Consider the following 22,997-nt stretch of genomic DNA (forward strand, 5'->3'; position numbering starts at 1 on the left):
TCCATGAAAGGTCATTGGTTCCAATGACAAAGCCCAAGCAGAATTCGTGCAGAACACAGAAGTAAGGCAATTTCAAGATGACCACATTTGCTATTAAATGAACCAAGATAGCTCTCAGTTCTTGGTTTTTGGCTTTGTAAGCTTACAGGTGCTCATGCCGGAGCTGTGTGCGGTGCAGAGTTCCCGGCGGCTCTTCAGAGCAGAACTGCATCAGCGCCGGGCATCAGGAGACTCGAGCCACCATATTTGCACGTCAGCATGTGAGCAGCAACAGTAGGAAAATCAAAAAGCAGCAGACACAGATTTTCCCTTATTTGCACTACTTATATTATCAGGAGCTATTTAATCAGAAGCTTTAGCTATAGGGAACATTACATTTCTTTCCTGGAGTCAGTATGCAGGGAAAATTTAGCAGCCACACACACAGACATGCACATCTTCACTTTAGACATTGAGTTAAAACACTGAGTTCAAAAAATTCACATATAACAATTTTGAGAATTACATTAGCCTTTCATATTTGAGGGAAAAAAGAACAAAAACATAGGTGCCCTTTCTCACCAAGATAATTTATTCTTTTGAGAAAAAAACTGTAGTAATCACTGAAACCCTTCATGCTATCAAAGTTATTAAACGCCATCCTGCTCTTAAAAACCTAAATTCCTGTGGCTTGGGTAGCATAATAGCTAACAGATATCATGAGTCTGATCAATGTAAACAATAAAACATCTGAGCGATTTAAATTCTGTGTAAACTTGGGTGTTTTGGTTTGTTTTTTTCACCACAAAAAAACAAGAAGTTGAGTATTTAAAGGCCCTTCCTCTTCACTTGGATAGTCCTCAACTGTGGATATGGGCAGCTCTTAGAACAAACACACACAGAATGCCTGGGCTCCACCCACACCTTCTCACAGTAAACAAGGGGGGTTCTCAGCACATGACCTCTGGCTAGCAGCGTTGACATCACCAAAAAGCACGTGGAAAGGCTCTTGGGGTCACTCCCATCCTCCCAAATGCAAAGCCTGGAGGTGCCCAGCAACCGAGCTGACCAGCTTCTCCAGTGTCTCTGACTCCATGAAGCCTGGGCCTCTGTTCTAAGGGGAGCTGGGGCATGGCACTATCTGTAAACTCTCCAGCTCACCCAAAGGCAGATGTGGAACTCATTTATCATTTCCAGATTCTTCCTCACAGGTGAGGGTACCAAAAGCAGCATTCCTAAGCACAATTTACCAACAGAATTTCAACCAAACCAGGAATCCTCATGTCTACCCTCCATCCAACAATGTCCCAGTCACTCAGGCAGACAGATTTACAAAGCCATTGAGCAATATGCAAAGAAACTGGATTTCTCTCCCTGTTGCCAACCTTTCGGTCTCTGTGTGATATGTGGACTGCAAAACATGACCCTGGAAAAACCAAAACATGGAAGATAATGCTTATGCAGCCATCCTTGGCTTGTGTCTATATCTAAATTATAACCTGATTTTATTTCAAAAGAGTTGTTAAGTTCAATTCTTCATCCATGCTATGCCTGATTTGGGAATGTCGCACAGTTCGGGACTGTTTACTCCCTAGTGTCCCCTAGGTAAAAGTTCCTCTTAGCCTATGAGGCTTCAAGAAAACCAGTGCACCAGCACGCAGGAACGCTGTTCACCGCTGAGATGCATGCCCGCTGAGATGGACCTTGTGCCTGCATACTGAGATCGAGCCCATGAGTGCACGCTGAGATCCATTTCTTTGGCTCCAACAGCACCCCAGCAACATCTCTTATAAAGCAAAGATGGCACACTTTCAGTTACACTCCCCCCCTAGCCAAAGAGAGGTGGCCCTGACAACATGTTCCAAACCAGCATTTGTGTACATTGACTTCTTTCTTCCTAACAAGATGTAAAATTCCACTGAAAATCAGCCCCCACCCCACCCTTCCTATTTCTGCCTTCTTGGGCCTTTGCTGCTTCTAAATGCAGACTTTGTTTAACCAGTGTGTTAGCTCCTTTTCTCCTTGCTGGGACAAAATACCTGACAAAAGGACTTAAGGAAATAAAGATTTATTTAGGCTCACAATTTCAGAGGGCCCAGTCCATGGTTGCCTAGAGTCGTGTCTTGGGGAAGAACAGCATGGTGGTGGGACCTGGTGGTAGAAGAGGGTACTTAACCTATTGGAGGATAGAAGAGAGAGAGAGAGAGAAAAAGAGAGAGAGAGAACAGGGTTTGGGGACCAGGAATCATTTTCAAAGTCACACCTCCAGTGACCTACTTCCTCCAACTAGTCTGTACTTCCAAAAGTTTCCAGAACCCTCCAAAATGGCACCACCAGCTGGGGACCAAGCATTCAACAAGTGAGGCTGTAGGGGTACTTAACACACAAATCAGCAACACCAACATGGCAAGTTCAGTGACAAGACCCCCAGGAGCACTCTGATTCTGAGTCTACCCTCACAGTTGCTAGATGCCCCAAAGGCCCTCCCATGATTCATCTCCACTCGCAATATGTCGGGAAGAGCTCCAGCCCAGGGATTATAGAAACCCAATTTGCCTGCACAAATCTCCTTAGAGAGTGGGTGCAGTGACCTATCAGAGGATTCAGAAGAAGGCTCATTGGGTACAACTCAATGGATTATACCCTACTGTAACTGGAGTCAGACTCAAGCATTGGGATTCCACTCACCCTACAGGAAAACCTCCACCATTGAGTCATAGCATCTCAGAAGTAACTGAGCATGCCCAGTACTCACAGGAAATGAGTTCTCAGAGGCATGGTACCCACCAAACCCTGCTCCCCAACGATGGTCTTCAGGTGGGTGTGTGCCAGGCTGGCTCTCCTGCCACTGAACTCAGTGAAGGAATTGGCCATGTGTGATCTGTTATTGAAACCCTTTGCTCATGAAGCTTGTATTGCTCAAACTTTGTGGTTAAAAAAGAAAGTATTGATAGAATATCCAGGGAAAATCTTAAATCAAGACAAAATAATGAGGATATAGAAAGTGTAGGCCAAGACTTTTGAAGTGCCTCAGCACTGACAGAATTTGGAAGACCCAAGTAGAAATATGACCAATCTTAAGGAGCAAGAAAGAATAGTAAGAGTGAGAAACAGTGGATAAAGAAGTGACCAGAAGAAATTAGCACAGATAAGGGGTGACCCATTCCTTGGATCAAGTGTTCTCTAACTTTCAGTGAAATAAACCGTGAACACCCAAAGGTTAGCTATCGCAGAAATTGTCTGTTGGATATGAAAGGGGGAAACCAGAGGCTGCCTCCAGCATCACCTCCATCCTCACTGCCCCTCCACAGTCAACGGTTCCCACAGGAGGCTCGCAGGAGTTCGAGGGTCCCAACAAGCAGGCTCTGTGAGCACACCTGCTCTGAGATTTCTTGAACAATTCAACAACCCATCAGACATAAATGCATCACATCCTGAGGCCCTGGCTTTCACCCCAACTATCCCATCAGGACTGGCACTGACTCTAGTCACTAGAGTCACAGTTGACCACATGGACAACTGTACCCTGCAGTACTGGCCGGCCCACTCTGATGCTGCCTGGAAGATGCTACCTGACAGCCCAAGTTGGACACTGTCACTCTTGCTCAGCACCACCCACCATATGGCATGGCAGCTTTCCTGTTCAAAACAAGCTCACCGAGGGAAAAAGGAGCTCACAGCTCCACGTGGGTGTCTAAAATGATGGCATATAAATAGTCCAGTCTTTAAATACAGTGGGATAGTATTCAGGGTTCCATACAAAACCTACAGAGCACAACACTCACCCCAACTTAGAGGTGACTGTACTGTTCACCATCCCCTAAGTCTAAAAAATCCAAACAGTGAAACCTGGCTCAAGTCCACACTAACCATCTTTTCTTTGACTTTCCTTACTGCTGAGAATTTGGCGCTACTCAATGTTCCTTGAGATGTCCAGAAACCTCTCTTGTCCAGCATAAGATGAAGCTTTTCATTCAAAAGTGACATCAAAACCCTGAGCTATACAATTGACTTTCCTACAGCTGTCTCAACATGGCAACCATAGCCATTGTTAAAGCACAGGCACACAGAATGGAAAGCACCTACCACTCCTTCCCTCTCCTCACCCGCCCTGTGGTCTGCCTCTGTAGCTGCACCCAAGAGCTCAAGATGCCCAAGATATGCACAACAGGGTGGATGGGAGGCCTGTAAGGGCTTATGAGCCAGTGTGTGGGTAGTGCCAAGTCCCACAGAGAAGCAAGTGACCAAGCAAGTGTCCAGCACATAGATGGATGACCTCGGAACCACTGGATGGCAGCTGAACCTGCCACACTGAGAATGAAAGCCTCCACATACACTGGGAGACACTTACACACAAAAAAACAACCAAACGCACAATATCAGGTGTTAGAACACACGGCACTAGGCGTACTGCCGTCCACAGAAATGGCACACATCAAAGTGACTGAAGCATTTCAAATTGATCGCCAGCCTCAACTTTCCCACTGCTAAAAGAGAAAGTGCTCAACTATGGTATAAATTAAAAGCCTGTACAATTACCATTTCCAAGGCAAGAAGTAATGATGAGAATTTTAGGCCACTCGACTCTTCCTATAGTATATAACAAACGAGTCATTATTTAAACACGGGTTTAAGTCTAACTGAGAAGCAACCTAACTTGCAACGGTTTTGTGGCCAGGATTCTGATTGCCTTTCCAGGACAGCCATTTAGAAGACGTGGAAAACATCTGTAGATGGAAACTTACACACTCTGGATGGGAAGCATCCCAAGGAAGCAGTCTCATTGCTAAACTTCTACGATTCACACAACTATGCAATTTGTCTACCTGTGTTTAATACATCTGCGAAAGCAAGAACAGGAGGAGCTGCACAGTGCATCGTCTCACTCAGTGTAATCCTGCATTACATTGAGTGGAGAGGTCTCCCGGGCACGGGTGGGAGGAAGCCGGTGCTCAGCTACCCCGCCCTCTCTATGCACAGGCAGTGGGTTCTTTGGTTTCAGTGAGCAGAGTGGAATTCTGATATCAGGGTCTCAGTGCACCTGAGAACCAAGTGAAGGCAAGACTCCAACACCACAATTTAAAGCTGAGTCACAAAAGCCCCGAGCCTTGCATGACTCACTCAGTTCAGCCATCCTCACTCCTCTGCACTCCAGCCCATTATATCGGGGTGGAGGAGGAATTGAATCATGATAGACATTAGAGTGAGACATTCTGAAAGGAGTTGTTGAGATCCAAAGATAAACGTACAAGAGATTGGGGCAAGTGGGGCAGGATATATGATCCTATTTCCTACATGTGAAATAGAACGTTTTAGTTAAAAGCATAAATAACGTTCTTAAGCTGTTCAGAAGCTGGCCTTAGTCCACCACATCACTGAGCACACCTGTGGTCACAACAGCAGAGAGCAAGATTCTGAAGATGTCATGTCTCTTGGGAATGTGGAGCCAGAGAGGGTCTCCAGCCACATCACTGTATTCATCAGGTGGGAACTGGACTTGTCCCTTATACACGTGGAACAGCAAGAATTCAGCTATTTAAATATCCAGGGCGCATCTCCCTGTGTGAAAGCAAACATCCCAGAAAATATAGCTGCTGTATTGGCGTCCTGAGGCACACTCAGTGTCAGGAGAGAGCCCCAATTCGTCTGCAGCACACTGGGAAGCAAGGCTGTCCCTTAGCCTTATGTCACAGGCACATGGCAGTCCCCATCAGCCTGGTGCTGGAGAAGATGCGTGTATCTGGGAAGTCGTCTATATGCCTTGCTGGCTGGGAAGCTGCTTCTGAGCTGGGTATGATGACTGCACGCTAGAGAAAGCCACCTGGGCAGCAGAGGCCAGGCAAAGGCACAGACCCTTCCCACAGCTCTCTGGGTTCTCCCCAAACACCCCATTCAGAACACCTCATTTAGTTTAAGCTACTGTCAGAATCAAAATTTGTTTTAGAAATTCACTCAGCCTAACTGATTAGAATGGCAGGGTGCAGGAGGAACAGCTCACCTAACTGTAAACTGTAGCATTTGCATCCACACATAGCAAATTTGGGGAGTCACAGGCGTCAAGACACCTGCACCCTGAATTGCTAGCCTCTGCCAGGAAGCAGCATGAGGACGGGCAGAGCCGTAAGCATGGACGGAGACTTCATGCAGGAGTGCATTTCAATGTGTCTCCTAGACTGGTGCAGTATTTGCTCTGTACTTCTGAAGGCTTCCATTAGGTGCCCAAGAGCCAGAAGAGAGCCAGGGGAGAGTTGCAGCACAAAATATCCTCGCCTGTGCAAATCCAAGTGCAATCAGGAGGCCTGGCTGTGCCCAGTGTGTGAGTTCACACACAGACGTTCCCACCTTTGCAAAGGCAACTTCAAGCTTCACAAATCCTATGAGGTATCATTTTCAGGATAAAATATCTCTGCTCCTATGTTTGAGTAAAGTGCAAAAAAAACTTCCATGCCAAGGTCTCATCAGTGCTCTACATCACCGCTTTACCAACCCACATGAAAACACGTGACTTTCCACTGGTCTAGCAATTTCCCCTGGGCTGTCTGGAGAGTCACTTGCACTAATGTAAACACTGTCCACTGGGATACAGTTAGTAACAACAAGTTGAATGCTAGAAAAGTTAACATGCCAAAAAAAGGGCTTATGTTGGATTTGCTTTTTAATCTAAAATTTGGTGTTTCATTTGGAGCCCAGACTTGACACTGGCACACGTTACACAAAATCCTTTTTGTAAAAAGACTTCTTGCTTCTGTCTTCTTCTAAAACACATCAAAGTCTTGCAGTCTAAAACATACTCCTCTAATATAGGGTAATTTAACATTTTCATATCATTTTCTTATTGCAAACATGAATAAATGTGAAAGTTAGGAAAGCTACATTTGCAATCCAAGTGGAGATAGTATGAACCCCAAATTAACATTGCCAGAGGGAATAATATTGGCGGGGGGAGGCGTGCATTAAACATGTGTGCGAACTTAATTTTAAAAGCTTATGTTTACACAAAACAAAATATTCCCAGGTAGACTCCTCCACTGAGACCTGAATCAGATATTTAGCATGCTGTAGCCATGCAGTCTCCCGCCCCACAGGGGTTATGATCTCCATGGCTTTGGTCCTTGCTCACTGAATCCCCACTCAGGCACCTTATCAGGCACATCTGTGAACCTGCAGTGCGCACTTTCTTCCCAAACTCACCCACAGCTTCCAGGGTTAGGGCAGCCATCCTCCGTGCTCTGTCCTGGCTCTGCTGACTTAGCTCTGAAAGTCTAAGCTCACAGGAGTGTTTCAGGAACAGAGTCTGCTGTATCCCGAGCTGAGCGCCTGAGATGAACTCGGTGGCTCTCAGGGTCCCAGACTCACGTGGGGTGTCCTCGGAAGCCCTCTACACTATTTAAGTAGGGAGCAGAGGCCACCTGTGGAAAGAGACTTCAGAAAGCCACTCCACAGAGGTGCCACCTTATAAATGGCCGAAAGAATAAAATTCACCTCCGTGTGTCCACAACCCTATTTTAAACCACATAGCTTGTAACATCGCCTCTTAAAAATTATTAATGTACAACTTTTTTTCTGCAGCAATTTCATTTGAAACACAGATTGCAAATGTTCCTCACCATTTCACAGGGCCAGTCCTCAGTCTGAAGAACGGACTGAACACGTGTGGAACCCGGCTCAACTTTCACCGCTTAAGATGTAGAAAACACAATACAGCATTTTCTTTTGTTTCTAAAATATAACTTAGAAACAAAATAAAAAAGGGAAAATAATCTTCACTAAACCTAGGAATTTCCTACACAGTTCAAAGGGCTCTTCAATACATGGAATGGGTTAAAATAACAGGGGTGGTTGCTTGGATGTCAGGCTGCGGCACTGCTCCGAGATGTCTGCATCGTCTCCTCTGAGTCTGGTCCACGAGGGAACTCAGCCGCAGGGAAACGCCCGGATCGCCTTCACACGTGCGTGCAGTTGGTCGAAGGGGGGGTGTCTATTCGGCTCTTGTTTTCTCTATTATCACTGGCAGGTGATTCATTGCCAATGTGGCACCTGAACACCTGCTTGTAGGCCTTCCGGAAGTTTTCCGAGAGGAACGCATAGATAATGGGGTTCACCGAGGAATTGCTGTAGGCCAGGCAGTGGGCCGTGATCCTGAAGAAGAAGGAGGCCGGGGTCAGCGGGAAGGTGCCAAACTCAACCCACAGGTGGACGATGTGGTGCGGAAGCCAGGATATGCCAAACACCACCACCACCACCAGGACCGTCTGTGCCGTCTGGAAGAGAGAGGGAGGAGGAAGAGAAAGGGAGGAGGAGAGAGAGGAAGGGGAGAGGGAAAGGGAGGGGAAGGATACAAGGGAGGGAGGAGAGGGGAGAAGGAAGAGAAGATGGGGAGAGGGAAGGAGGAAGAGGAGGAAAGACAGAGAAAGGAGAGGACAAAGGAGGAGGAAGAAGGGGAGAGGGAAAAGAAATACATCCATTACAACAGCAAAAGCATTCAGCGCTTTTATCTTAGGGAGAATACGCCCTAAAATAATCCCCTGCATATTTGCTTGGGATCAACTACAATTAAACGCGCCTTAGACACTAACCTTCGCCTCATTTTGTTCATAACGTCTCAAGATCTGCCATTGCCTTTCAGTGATTCTTTTACGATGTGTGTGAAACACGTGTGGGTTCTACAGAGCACGCTCTGCGTTATGGAAACAGAAATCAGTCAAGGTTAAAAAGCATAACTTACACTACCAAAATTCTTCCACCCGCCAGGCACGGTGGCACGCACCTGTGATCCTAGCACTCAGGAGGCTGAGGCAGCAGGATCGAAAGTTCAAGGTCCGCCTAGGCTACAGAATGAGCTTCTGTCTCAGGAAAGAGAAATAAAAACCTTCCAGTGTGCACACAGCCGTCTCTATCACTGGCAATGTGGCCGAATGGAACTTTCCTCCAGATAGCTCCTCCAGGGGAGAGTGTGAACTGTTTATTTCTCCTTGCCAAACTTTGGAAAGTAAAGACCACACTGGGAAGTGCTGGAGTGTTCCACAGAGCCACTCCAGTTTCAGCCACACTGGATTGCTGGCTTTAGCTTAATCCTTTCCCTGCTGCTGCTCAATCAGGGATGCTCAGAGCCTGAGGCAGCGCCCGTGTGTCTCCTCCTGATTCCCCCAGAGCGAATGAGAGGAGGACGTTGTTCCTGGTCAATGACTTCAGCACAAGAAAGTGTCCCCTCTGTGTCACACAGTGTGCTGTGCACATGGACACTACCTCCCAACTGGCTGGAAACCCGGAAGCCAAAAGTAAGCCTTCGGAGGACTTTGCCTGTTCAGTGCCTGTCGAAAGACAGTGGCTGGGAAGTTAACTGTGATTAATAAAAACTATCTGACCAAAAGCTGATGCCCTACTTCCTTTAAATGCCTTCATCAAGGGATTCCAGTATTGTTTACTACAAAAGATGACTTCCTTCTTTAAAATGGTTGTATCCAGCCAGCAGGCATGGCTGCAGGACCAGTCAAGGGTGGAGATGAAGCTAAACGCTGCTGATCACTGAGTCCCTGCCAAGCCCTGGAAGCAGGCCCTACAGTGACCTGTGAGGTGCAGACAGGGAACATGGACTGTCACAGGAGGACCTGGCTTGCTAGCTGGCTGTGTTCCCTTTCACACCTCTCTGTCTAATGCCACTCCAAGGTTGTTTTTCAAGCAAACTATATGGCAGTGGTGTGGGTGACAAAGGCCCCAAAGTACAGCATAGGTCCCAATTCTCTAAACTAATCAGACAGGGAAGCTCCTGGCCTCCCCTGTTCATGGCAACTGCACGGGCAGCTGGCCCTGCCACCTTCCTTACAGGAACAAAGAATATTAGGCTGAGCCTTTCCACCCCTTCTCTGAAGGCCAGGAACCAAGTGACCTCATTTTCTTCTTCACGGTGCTCAGGTTGTAATATTTTAGAATGTGCTGAACGTGTGGAGTGGAAAGAGGACAGTCTGGGGCTCCTGTATGCTGTGTTCTTCCTGGACATCCCTGTGTGCTGTGATGTCCAGATGGGGCGGGGAGGGAGGCCATGAGGCCAACACCTTGTCCTGACCTTCCAACCACTGCACTGAGGTACACTGTAAGAACAACCTGATGCTTACCGATCTGTTTCCTCTTCTGTAGTCTGAGTAAAATGCATGATTGGAAAGGAAGTTGGGAAGTTTTTGAAAGATGAGAAAGAAAACATAAGAAGGTTTATTTTCCTTATAGCCTTGAATGAGGGAAGAGTAAATAATTTCATGATTAAAAATGCTACTATTAGGACACAAAATTCTTCCACATGAAACATGTCCTCCTTCCCTGCAGGACTACCCACCTAAGCGGGGTCATCTGTATGGTAAGTGGACTTTCCTTAGCACTTCTCATGATTGAAGGTCCTACCCCAAAGGAAGTGACACCTAGAATGCAGTGCAGGAAACTAAATCTTCCAGGACAGATGCTAGGTTGCAAACCAAGACATGAGTAGACGTTTACCAAGGAGGTGGGCTGGAGGCCAGGAAGCAATGACAGGATCCAAGCAAAGACGGTAGAAGCAATGGCTGGATTTCAGGTCAAGACTAGCAAACACCAGCCAGGAGGGGCAGAAGATAAGAGGGACACTCATGATCAGAAGGTACCATGGGCTGTGCAAGATCCCAGATCTGGGCAGACCTGCTGAACAATGACATGACTTCCCCGAGTGTCAACTTCCTCATTAGTGAACAGGATGAACCAAGGAAATGATTCATGGGGTGTGCCCAGTCCATTTAAGCACCAAAACAAGTCAGGTATAAAAACCTGCAGACAGGTGTTGTGTGGAGTGAAAGCTTACATATTAAGTCCAGTTACCGCATATCACACAAAGCAAACACACGATCCGCCCACACCTATGAAGGGAGCGTTCACTATCAATCCATTTATCCAGTAGGGTGTGATTTAATCGAACATCTAGAAATGGTTCCACCTACGAGTAGAACAGAAAACGTCTTCTTCGTCCTAAGCCAGCAGGCCATCTCCTTCACAAAATCACTGCTCTACACATGATCCCTGTCATTGCTTCTTTCAGGAAATGTCAACTAATAAGTGCAAAGCAGAAACAGAACCTAACAGTTTATTGATAAGATCCGTATCTTATCAAGATCCATAAGGCAAATGGCAGTGAACCCTGAGTACAGTGCTCTGTGGCAGTGTTTGCTTCTCCTTCTCAGAGTGTTTGAGGTTCATTCAAAATTTGCCTTTAAACACTTAGTAATCCCATTGGTCTTCTCAGAAACATGGACAAGTGTCCATTTCTTTTCTTGGTCTAGCCATAGCTTTGAAATGTGACTGAATAGCAATTTACAATACAAATATTATAAAAACAAGACTAAATGGGTACTTACATAAGCTTTCATTTACCTAAGACTGTTCCTAAGACAGCTGAACAGCTTGTTCTTCAGTACCAACAAGGGTTCCAGCTGGGACTCTCCAGGCATCCACTGCCTTCTGCTCATCTCGCCAAGTTTCCTTGGCCCCCTAGAGTTGGTGAGCTCTTCTCTGGCTCACACATCAGCACCACAGGCCCTGGGCTCAGGCCACTCTTTGGGCTAGAACTCTACGTCAACCACAGCAGCACCAAGGGCCAAACCTGCCCACATGTGGCCCTGGCAGATGCTGACAGGAAGGAGTTCTGCCAAAGTGCTAAACTCAGAATAGTAGCCCCAGAATGCCTTGGCTCAAAGTCAAAGACCAGGCCAGGCATGTGAGTGTGGGAACTCAGCCCCAGAACTTCAGCAGGTGAGTGTGCCCACTGCTACCCAGAGCAAAGGCGAGGCCCCATCTCCTCAGCCAATTCAGTTGGCAGTGTTACTGGAGAGATGCTTTGCAGTCTACCTCCTTAATAACTCAGGAGGGTATTTAGAGAATCCTTGGTGGGTTACATAAAGCCACAGCAAAAGTGAAATCTTATCACCCAGCTCAAGTTAAAGACACCAAATGTCTCACTGAATCCTGACAGCCCCCAAGGCTGAAACAGACCCTCCTCAGAACAAGCAAGAAAAGTGACTTCTCTTTCCCTCTGAAATGTCAGAATGTAACCTAGAGTCCCCTGTGTGAAAAATGTCTGACGGTAACACAGACTCTATAGGAAAAAATGAATCTGACTTTTCATTTCCTCCGGAGTAGTCACCACCAGAGATCAGTATGTACTCTTGACCTCATCTGTCCATTTAGAAAATAGAATCAAGAATCATAGTATTTTTTTTTTTTGGTATTGTGGTTTGAACTCAGGACCTCTACCTCTTGAGCCTGGTGCTAGCCCTTTTTTGCTTTAGCTATTTTTCAGGTAGGGTCTCTCATTTTTGTTCAGGGCCAGACCTCAGACCTTCCTCCTACCAATAGCCTTCTGAGTGGCTGGGGTGACACATGTATGCCTGGCTTATTAGTTGAGATGAAGTCTCACTAACTTTTTGCCCAGGCTGGCTTCAAGCAAGGATTCTACTAATCTCCACCTCCTGCATACCTAGAATTACAGGTATGAGCCAGTGCTCTCAGCCCTTCAATACTATCTTCAATGGTGAGAGGTCATTAGGGTTAAATCACGGCTGTAATCCCAGCTTCTGAAGAGGCACAAACAGGAGGAGCTCATTCAAGGCATAAGACCTAAGCCAAACTAAAAGCTAAAAGACCGGGGAGTGATCCAAGTACAAGTAAAGAATTCAACCCCAGGTACCACCAAAAAGAAACAGTTATGTCCTAAATATCTATGCTAATTCTTACTGCACTTGACATCAGGTGTCTTATCAGTATGACTTCTTTTTGTTCTTTATGCAGAAAGTGTCTTCAAAATATTTGTTTCCCTCCTGGTTGTGGGATGCTCTTTTCTGAGCCATTTGAGACATCTGTCCTTTCTTCAAAGAGCCTTCCTCACAATGTGCCTAATGGAACTTGTCTGGGAAGAAAAGTGACTACAAGATGGGAACAATGGAAAGCACTGCATACGTTGTGAAAATGACAGCCAAAAGCTCACCGAATGATGGCAAGCCTGGGAAACAGGAAAACAAACAAACAAGCAAAGTATAGCAGCTGGCGACAGAGCCCAGGTTGGTAGAACAGCAAAGGGTCTTTGATCAGATGTCCCCACCTAGCACGCTGCCTGCCATTTCTGAGGCTTCTGAACGTCACATGGGGAATCTTATATTAACAACCAATCACCCTTACGCCAGAAATATTATTCCTGCCCAGCAGAGCTTAAGCAAAGCATTAAGCAATTATAAGGCCTTATGCTCTTCTTTCTGAAGTAGAAATCACATCTTTTGTATTTGCTTCCAAACAATGGAAAATAATTCCTTAGCATGTTTATGAAAGGCTGAACTCTGTTGGGCATAATGACAATAGGTCTTACCCAGAACACCGCATGGACGGTGATATAGTCTGACTGACTCATATGTTCAGATCTAATCACCAAGATGATGGTATTAAGTGATGAGGCCTCAGGAAGTGATTGAGCTGTGGGGATGCAGCCCTGGTGAGTGTCATTACTGCCCTTGTAAAAGATCCCGAGAACTGCCTCACGCCTTCCACCTTGCAAGGACACAGACAGAAGGCATCATCTGTGAACCAACAGGCAGTCCCCATCAGGCACTGGATCTGCCAGCACCTGACCTTGGACTTGCAGCCTCCAGAACTGTAAGGAATAACTTTCAGGCTTCGATAGTGCCAGAATATGGCATTTCATCTTAGCAACTTGATCAGACTGAGACAGATTATACAGCACAGAGGGAGAAAACTCTACCCAGTCATTGAGAGGCCTGGAAACCAATGGAGTTGGTTATCAAAATTTACCAATGAGCAAGTTATCAAAATTTACATCTCATGGATCCATTATCCATCAGTCCTATACCCCATCAACCCATCAATCCCTTACCCATTAAGATATAGATTCCTTTGATTGAGGCTTTATCAAGTCTATATTACATCAATCTATCACCCACCAAACACTGAGCATGTGTGCACAGTAACTACGTTCTGTGCTCACCTGGGGAAATGCCACAATGGGTCAACCAAGTATTGTGATGGGAACTTGCCATCCATCCCACAATTAGCTCGGGATCTCTCTTTTCTTTCTCTAACCTCTCTTCTCTCTCCTCTCTCACCTTTTCTTCTTCTCTCTTCTCTCTTGCCCCTCTATCTTACTCTGCCCCCAGCTCTTCCCATCACCTCCTTAGACACACACATCCCACCACAACCACATTGGTTTGTGCTATACAAACAAAAAGGCAGTTAAATCAACAGACCTGACATCTGTCCAATGGCTATGAAGGGTCAGAGGCTTTGAGAAAAGAAGAGACATTTTTCTTCTCATTTTCAAATGCTAACTCTCTCATATGTAAGAATGAACAAAGATAGTTTTGTATAAATATATACTTATTTTACCTGTATATACTATATTGTACTCATATACAGAGTAATGATTAAACTAATCACTAGTCTTGAAGTTTTTATTGTAAAATGAAGTAGACGTTCTTCTAATCACTTCTGATAAGCCCTATTGTCTTTCTTTTAAGCACTTTGTTCTTCTCTGGGACTTCTACATCCTCTTTCTAATACCTTTGCAAATATGGAGATGAAACTAGCCATAGACACAAATTAGACCCAGGCCAGTGTTAAAGAAATGCTCTATTTTGTTCTTTCAGTAGCCACAAGCTCTTTAGCATCAGTAATAGACATTTAGCATCTGTCAATGCTGTCTTCCCCGTTAAACTTCAGCAAGCCTCCTCCTTCCCAAAGGAAGGTAACCTTTCCTTCCCCGGCTCTCCAAACGCTCACTATGCTCAGTTGGTCTTTGGGACTTAAACATTTGCTTCTCCCACTACAATGCTGGCTTCGGATTCAGAAGCTCATCTGCAACAGGGTAAGTGCTCCGTAAGTAACCGTCCAGGGGGAAATTATAGCCAATCCTTAATTGTTTCTAACGCATCATTTTCTTGCATAGGAGGAGTGTGGCTCAGAGAAGAAACTAATACACTAGAAAAATGTAAAAATTCCAGCAGAACTGTACATTGTTGGAAGCAGAGGAGGAAAACGCCAGCTTTTAAGGTTTGTTCCACTCATATAACTTAACACTTCATCAGCTGTTACAAAGGAAGGCGTAGAAGTTTAAAACTAAACCCACATAATGGTGAAAGGAAGCAGTGGGATAGTCTCGTTACGTTGCATCTTTTATCCTTAGGCAGTGAGCTGGAAAACTGTATGACCATGCTCCTAATGCAAACTATCTTTGCTGCCAGAAAAAAAAAGTCTCAATTCTTGGTGGTTTTCAGCCAATTTTCTGCCATCAGTTATCAACTCCAAAAATGGGTGGGTTTTAGCCACGTTGCTGTTTATAAACAGGGAAGTCAGGATGGTCTGTCCTTTGTTGAAGTAGAAGTTTTTACAGTAAATAAGATTATCTAGGTGATCACTTCTGCAAATGGTTTAGGTCTTTGCTCAGAATAAATATTTAGAAGGAAAAGCGAGGTATTTTAAGATACAGTTGCTAACCTCCTCGCTCCTCCTGAGCGAGGTTAGCCAGGCTCAGAAGACCAAAAATCCTATGTTCTCCCTCATATGCAGACTTTAATTTAGATCAAGGGCAAATGCAGCAATGTGGATGGACTTGGGTCACATGCTAAGGGGAGAGCACATACGGGAGGTATGGAGATAGGTAGGAAACCCAAAACATGAAAGTATTTGATGTCCCCTCTGCAGAGGAGCTAATACAGAAACCTTAAATAGATAGAGGTCAATATGGGAAGGTGACCGGGAACTAGTGAAAAGGTCAGGTAGAGATGAATCAACTTGGGCTGTAATACACTTGTACATGGAAGCAATGCTAGGAATCTCTCTGTATAGCTATCCTTATCTCAACTAGCAAAAATGCTTTGTCTTCCTTATTATGCTTATGTCTTCTCTTCAATAAAATTAGAGGTAAGGGCAGAACAGGTTCTGCCTGGAAGCGAGGGGAGGTGGGGGGGTAGAAATGGCCCAAAAAATGTATGCACATGTGAATAAATGAATAAAAAAATAAAATAAAATAAAAATGCCAGTTGTAACCTTTCCTCCCTAATCAGATTGTTTAAAATAAGTTCATGCCATTCTCTGAAAATCAGAAATTATATAGGTTTTGTCTGAGTAAAAGTTAACGAGTCCTGGCGTGTGACACAGCTCTTCCTCAGCAGGCACAGCATGCCGAATAGCAGACAGGTGGATGCCCCAGCACTGCCCCGGGAAGCTCGTTAACCCAGAATTCCCTGGGTGAGAAAGCTGAAGAAAGGTGAGCAGAGTTACCTTGCCATCTATCATTTGGGCAAAGTCAGCACCAGCCCAGGGAAGTCTTGGGACTTCAGGGAGTGATTATAATGATACCCTCTCAAGTGAGAATCAAACAAGGTCTTTTGGAACATCCCAGAGATGCTAACTGCAAAATAAAATCACTGTACCTTCAGGCAAATCATCAGTCAGCACCTCTGCACTCATTCCCCTCAACCTGGAACCTGCTTCCTGATGAGGATCGCAGGCCAAAACAGCTCTTTGCCTGCCTCCCCCGCTCCTAAGTTTGGACATCGTGCGTACTTACCTGCCGTGCCCTCACCAAGCACCCCGCGCCTTAGCAGAAAGAATTCAGGCAAATATCTGTCTCAAGAAGCCAGCTTTACAGGCTTCGGGTGGATGTGAAGATAATTTAAAACGAAGGTAAAGTAAGCACTCAGAGGCGACAGGCACAGCGAGTGCTGGGGAACTTTACCTTTTTCTTGGATGCTTCAGATTTCTTCGACATGTTCTTCAACTTCTTATGCAAATGATTAAGGACCTGAAAAACGCAGACCAATGACAATGGCTGACATTCTGAAATGCAACATCATTTACAAAATAATGAAGACAAAAATGCAAGTCAGATGACAAAGCAGCAATGCGTTTGAATCACCACATGTGTTAGGAACACTGGGCAAGGCTGATCCCACCCTGACGCAGTCTGTAACCATATTGAGTTCTGACAGGCAGAGAACTGGGGTTTCTTTCAGAAACAGCCACCTCGGAGCCTATTCGTGCATTCTGTTGGTCTCTCCTGCCTCAGTTCCTCCCCAGGAGTCTACATGTCAACCATCATGAAGTCCTTGCTATATGGCAGACACAGTAACGGCTTAGAGAGAGACTGAAAATGAGAGACAGGTGCTCTGGGAGTTCACCATCCAACGGGGAGAGACAGGTGAAGAAATAAAAAGACTGATCACACATTTCTCTGGGGCGGCCAAGTGGAATCCTGCCAGTGTTCGCACAGAGTGTTCCTCCTGTGATCCCCTCTGAGCCCTCTCCAGAAAAATCGCCTCAATGCAGAGCTCTACCCATCTACCCACCTGGCCTCCTGCCATCCATTATTCAAATTCCACCCACCACACTGCTGAGCCTTTAGACAGCTTTATGGTTAGAGAACTTAGCATGCGTGATAAGTTAGAGTCCATTCTGCAGGTCTTACAATTAATGTGCCTGCTGGCTTCCATAGGTTAGGAAAGGATTTTTGTCTTCTCTTGCCAGTGTAACATTCAGAAGACAAGATGGGTTGTACATAAGAATTCCCAACCTGAACCTGATCCACAGGCTCCGCACTGGGGTTCATGTTTCCATGCCTCTCCCCTGGAGAACCCGGAGCAAAGTCAGTGCAGGGATGGCTGAGGGCTGCAGAGTAGCTGTGGACTGCTGGCATCTCTGGGGAGACAGAAGCGAGCTCCAGCCACTTCTCTGCTTCCCCCTAGCACCGCAGCAGGGAAGTAATTTAATCGAATTGGCCTTATTGCAGAAGCCTGTGCCCATTCAGCTAGGAGCAGCAGTCTGGGGCAATCAGTCATGTCCTAATTGAGAAACCACAAAATTTATCTCCCATCCCTCCAAAGCCTTGCAGCTAAAGCAGCCAGCAGAGGGTGTGAATTTCTAACTTCACCGTCTCTGCCCCTAAAACACTTCTTGCCTCCTGAAGTGGTTTTGCATCCTGTACAGCAGGGCAAGCCTGTGCTTGCTATGGGAGCATTTGAGATGAGTCCTCATAGGCTGAGGGTAAGTGGGTACAAAATCGGATGCCAGGCGAAGACAGAGAGGAGCTTTTCTGTAGCAGCAAACAAAGTCTTTGAAGAGGAAGGCGAGGGCTACGGGGAGAATCCTGCATGAAGGGGCAGGCCTGGGCAGTTGGTAAGTGCAGCCTGCCCTGCAGACCACAGATGACACTGGCCACTGAGGACAAGAAACACAGGAGTAGCCAGAGAACAAACCACCACATGAAGTCAGAAAAGAGCATTGGTGCAGGCAGCCAGCTTAGTGACGGTCAACAAATTAGGTTGCATCACAGCCCAGCAACTTCAGAGCACCTAGGAATACTGTGTGCTACCCAGTGGTCAGTGGAGAAAAACCTCACAGGTGTTTTTCTTAGCTGTTTGTGTTCAATAGCTCAGGCTTCAGCACAGTGATACATCTCCATGTGTCCTGAGTAAGGTCCTGTCATCAAAGGACAGAGGATGGCATCATGATAGATCATGATACAGTTCTTTAAAAGATGGTGGCATGGTGGCATTTCTTGGCCATTCCATACAATTTGGAGTATGTGAGGAAGGTAACTGCTCAAACCTAAGCCAAATGCATGCTGGGCATATCCTGGGATGTGGAGAAACGTGACAGGATGGGCACAACAAGAATGTGTCTCCATGTTAGACCAAGGAGGGTTCCAGACAGTGACTCATGCCAAAGGAAGCAGCAGGGGTGGGGGGACAAGAGCGCCACCGAGGGAGCACGAGGCTGGCCATGGAGACAGGTCCTCCAGTTCTGTAACTTTCCCAGGAACTGTCAGGTGCAGAGAACACTCCCACTCAACACTTGCAGGGGCAGGTCTGGAATGCAGTTCTCTTAGTAAGTCTAAACACACTGTAATCACAGGTACCTTTGGCATCTGTGACTTCATGTTGGCCATCAGGATAGTCAGTCCTGAACCTAACTCTGAGTATCAAAACCCTTAGCTGACAGTTAACTAAGAGTACCCTTAGCTCTTAGTGCCTGAAGCAAAGGAAAGCAACAGGAAATAACTCATTGCCAGCTGTTTGTATCTGGGAATAAACCTGTAAATACTACCTTAGGACAGAAAAGACCTTTCCAGTTTATGCTTAGACATAAGCTGTTACTGTATGAAAAATATCCAAATGACCATATGTCCATTAAATGTTTAAGGTTTGAGAGTACTCACACTTTGCCCTCTGTGTGACTTTTATAAACTCTTAAATGACAGTCTCTTAAGTCCTAAAAATTTGCCTTGTCACTTCCCTGAGACATAGTGGTTTTCCTAAAGACTTGCAGGAGATGAAGGAAGAAAGTGCTCAGTTCTAATGCAAGAATCAGGAATTTAAGAGCCAAATATTTTAAGAGTCTCTTTACTCCCAAGCCTCTTGCCCTCCAGGTCCCCTCCTGAATTATTGACCAGTTTCATAGTCTGGTCAGTTGCTTCACACCTCCAAAACTCCTTTTCCTTGTAGATAAAACAGAGATAATAAATACCTCCTACCCACGGGTGCTTGTGCAAATTAAAGAGATACCGCACACAGCAGATAACTCTGCATGTACAATGGCCTTTGCTCTGCATTTGCAGCAGACAAAAGGAACAAAGCAGCCATTTCCAAACAGCCAATTGCAGCTGTTTTCCAAGCCTCTTACATCAACTGCACTTCTTATGTGTATCATTTGGTGCTGTCCACTGTTTCAGGTAATAGTCAAAAAATACTGCCCTTCAAAACAGACATCATTACCTGCATTGATAGGGTAAAGAGTAGGTGGCTGGTTGTAAACATTTTTGCTAAGAAAAAAATACCTTACAAATTGAATAAAATAAACCACTGCTGATCTATCTCCTGTGGTTATTCACAGTCTATTGTGATAGCCTTGGAAATTACAATGAGAGACAGGACAGCATAAAGTTAGGTGGAAACTTCAGAATTTGATTTTCAGGGTTTTGTCTTATTTCCTTCTGTTTTTTTTTTCCCCCTGGGGATGATGGCCCTCAGAAAAGATATTGGGGGTGCTGGAGTTTGCTCTAAGAATCACCTTAACGTGACCATTAAACACACACTCTGGACACTCAAACATAAATCACTTGTGCCAAAGGAGTTTAAGGCCTTTTGATCAGTATGAACTTCAAAGCCTGTGTAATTAATGACAGAGTTTGTGAGCTCCTGAGCTCTGATGGGCGCCATGAAGACAAGGAAAGGACAGCATACCAACTGCAAGTCCTTGCTGCCCTTCTCCAGAGCAAGGATTTAGATTGCTACCTGAGTCCTTTAAGCTGCTCACCAAACCTTCTAAAAACGGTTCCCACTAGGAAACATCTCGGCTGCAGTTCTTCCGAACCAAACTTCTTCGTGGACTCTGGTCAAGCCTCTGTGAAAATAAGCCACTTCCCACTTGGGTTCACAGAACTAAACTTCAGTATAAAATAATCCCCACAGTGGTGTCCCCGTGAGTGGCTGCTTCACAGAGCCTGGTCTCCCAAAAGCCTGCATGTACAGTGGCCATTGCGCGCTGGGGAAGAGCCCTGCGCAGAGAGCCACCAGGCAGGTCCCAGCTGAGAGCTGCGAGGGGACATTGGGGACCCATCCAGGTGACAGCCGCGCTCAGATGAAGCGCTAGCTCCCTGAAACTCCTACCTTTGTCCTCGCATTAATCTGCAGCCTACGGGTCTGGTGTAAGAAGCTGCTTTAACAGAACTGGTAACCGCAACCTGCTGAACTGCAGGCTTGGGGAGCACGCACGCTGCACGGGCACCCGCGGATCGCTAAGGGCCGCAGCGGAGCAGGAGGTCGTTCACCCGACCTCCAGACGTGAACCGCAAACTTGCCCAGCACCCGTCAAACTTCAAGTAACTTTGTTCCCACACCAAACCATGCGGGAGCAAGCAGAGGCGAGGGCAAACCGGAGTGGAGGGAACCCGTGATGCTACACTAAGAAGGGGGCACAGCCACAGCTCGGCGGCAGAAGAGCCACACTGATTCGGTGGTCCCTCCGTCCTGCCTCCAAGACTCTGGCCAGCGCGCTCCGCACCCACCTTGGCGTAGCAGAAACAGATGAGCAGCAGGGGTAGCAGGTAGCCAAAGACAAAGGTGCACACCACGTAGGCCTTCTTGTGGCGCTTGTTGGGCCACTGATCCCAGCAGAAAGTCTGGTTGCTGAGGTCCCGGTGGAAAAGGCTCTGATGGTAGGCCACGGGCGAGGCCATGGCGATCGACAGCGCCCAGATTAAGCCCACGCCCAGCAGCGCGTTGCGGGACACCCTCAGGGAGGAGGAGCGCCGCGAGTGCACGATGGCCACATAGCGGTCCACAGACATCGCGACCAGGGTGAAGATGCTGACCAGCATGGACACCGTGAAGAAGTAGTGGGTGAACTTGCAGATGAAGGCGCCCAGCACCCAGGTGGGCAGCGCATACACAGTGGCCTGGAAGGGGATGCAGAAGAGCAGGTAGGCCAGGTCAGCGATGCTCAGGTTGAGGATGAACAGGTTGGTGGTGCTGCGTGGTTTGCCGGGCTTGCTGCGCGCCAGCACGGTGATCACCAGACTGTTGCCCAGCACACCAAGCGCGAAGATCAGGCCGAACACCACGAGCGTGATGAAGTTGTCCACGCCGATGCCGAAGAGCTGCCTGGGCTCCGCGGCGGGGGCCTCGGGCGCGCTCTCGTTCCCTTCGCTGAGGTTCGCGGTGGCCAGCTCCATCACCCACCGGGGCGCCCCCGACGCGGGGCAGCGGAGCAAGCTGTGGGGTGAAAGCAGGAGCCTGGGATGGCCAGGGATCCCAGCCAGAGACTTCCCCCAATAGGCAGGACAGCAGGAGCGACGCCAGGGACCGTCCCTGGTGGCTCTGTCTTTATGCAGGGGCCTTGCTGAGAGGAGGCGGGGATACAAGCACAGAGCTGGACCTCCTCGCGCGGGGGCGGCGGTCTAGAGAGACAGAGGTCCCCAGGCTGAGCGCCTCCGACAGCGGCGAAGCCACCAAGCCAGGGAGGGACTCGCCGCCGGCTGCAGCCCTGCAGGTGGGGAGCCCCGTCTGCGCCTTACCGGCTCGCGATCCTGGCCGCAGTCCCTCGTTCCTGGAGTGGCTTCCGGCCGCACCTGTTGCTGTGAGTCGCTCCTTCCCCGCCGGACCCAGGCACTCCGCGGCGCTCAGCAGCGCACTACGCGCCGGTGGAGAGGGCTCGCCGCGCTTCCCGCGCGCTCTGCGCCACCTCCCGAAGGCACTGGCGCCGCCAGCTGCCACCCAGTTTCTGCTGGGATTCCAAGTCGTCCACCCGGCGAGCGCTCGCACTGGGCTTCCTGATGGTGGACAGAGTCGGGTGCTCGGGGCCTCTCTGCTGCATCTGAGAAGTACTAAAGACTCAAACCCGCTGAAGTCCGAGCTCCAGGATCCCCCGGAAATCGCAGCGCGCACGCGGAGACCGCGGCACCCTAATGGCCTGGGTCGCCGCCTACCTCCTTGCTGGAACAGGCGCGCGCTGGGCTCTGCGCAGTGCTGGCCTTCGGGGTCCCGCCAAGGCCGCTCTGGCTCCCGCACCAAGGGAAGCTGCGCGCTCCAGTGCGCGCTGGACCTGAGGCGACAGCCTGCGCAGCCTTCCTGTGTGTCAGCAGCCCTAGCCTTTCCCCCTCCTGGGATGGATGGGCGCGAGAGCGCTTCCTGCCCCAGGAATAATCCCAGAAACCCCAGGGTTGGTTGGCAGAGCTTCAGGAGTTTTGTAAAACTCCCTGCTTAATCCCTCATCCCTTCAGGCGCTAGAGAAGACAAGCAAGAAAGAAAAGGGAGCAGCCTGCTTGAGTTTTCATGATAAATGTGTACACGATTGAAGGGGAGGGATCCCATTTACACCATTCAACTTTGGCTCTTTTTTACCTTGTCTTAATCTGAAAGAAGTAAACAGAAATGTTAGCAGGTGAGATATTTGCAAAGTGAGAGGACACGGTTAATGAGGAATCACTGCCACAGCATATGGATATG

The 22,997-nt window shown here is 47.5% G+C and overlaps 1 protein-coding gene across 1 annotated transcript; it reads right to left on the bottom strand.

Annotated features, from left to right (window-relative positions):
- Positions 1–8: 8 nt before the first annotated feature.
- On the bottom strand, positions 9–22,634 carry Galr1 (galanin receptor 1). The gene is made up of 3 exons (XM_074069611.1): positions 21,059–22,634; positions 16,733–16,798; positions 9–8,240 (listed from the first exon to the last, which is right to left on the bottom strand). The coding sequence occupies exons 1-3, from the start codon at positions 21,722–21,724 to the stop codon at positions 7,923–7,925; spliced, it is 1,050 nt and encodes a 349-aa protein (XP_073925712.1). The 5' UTR covers positions 21,725–22,634; the 3' UTR covers positions 9–7,922.
- Positions 22,635–22,997: the final 363 nt, after the last annotated feature.

The sequence above is a fragment of the Castor canadensis genome, chromosome 4 (assembly GCF_047511655.1).
Source record: "Castor canadensis chromosome 4, mCasCan1.hap1v2, whole genome shotgun sequence".
Classification (NCBI taxonomy): Eukaryota; Metazoa; Chordata; class Mammalia; order Rodentia; family Castoridae; genus Castor; species Castor canadensis.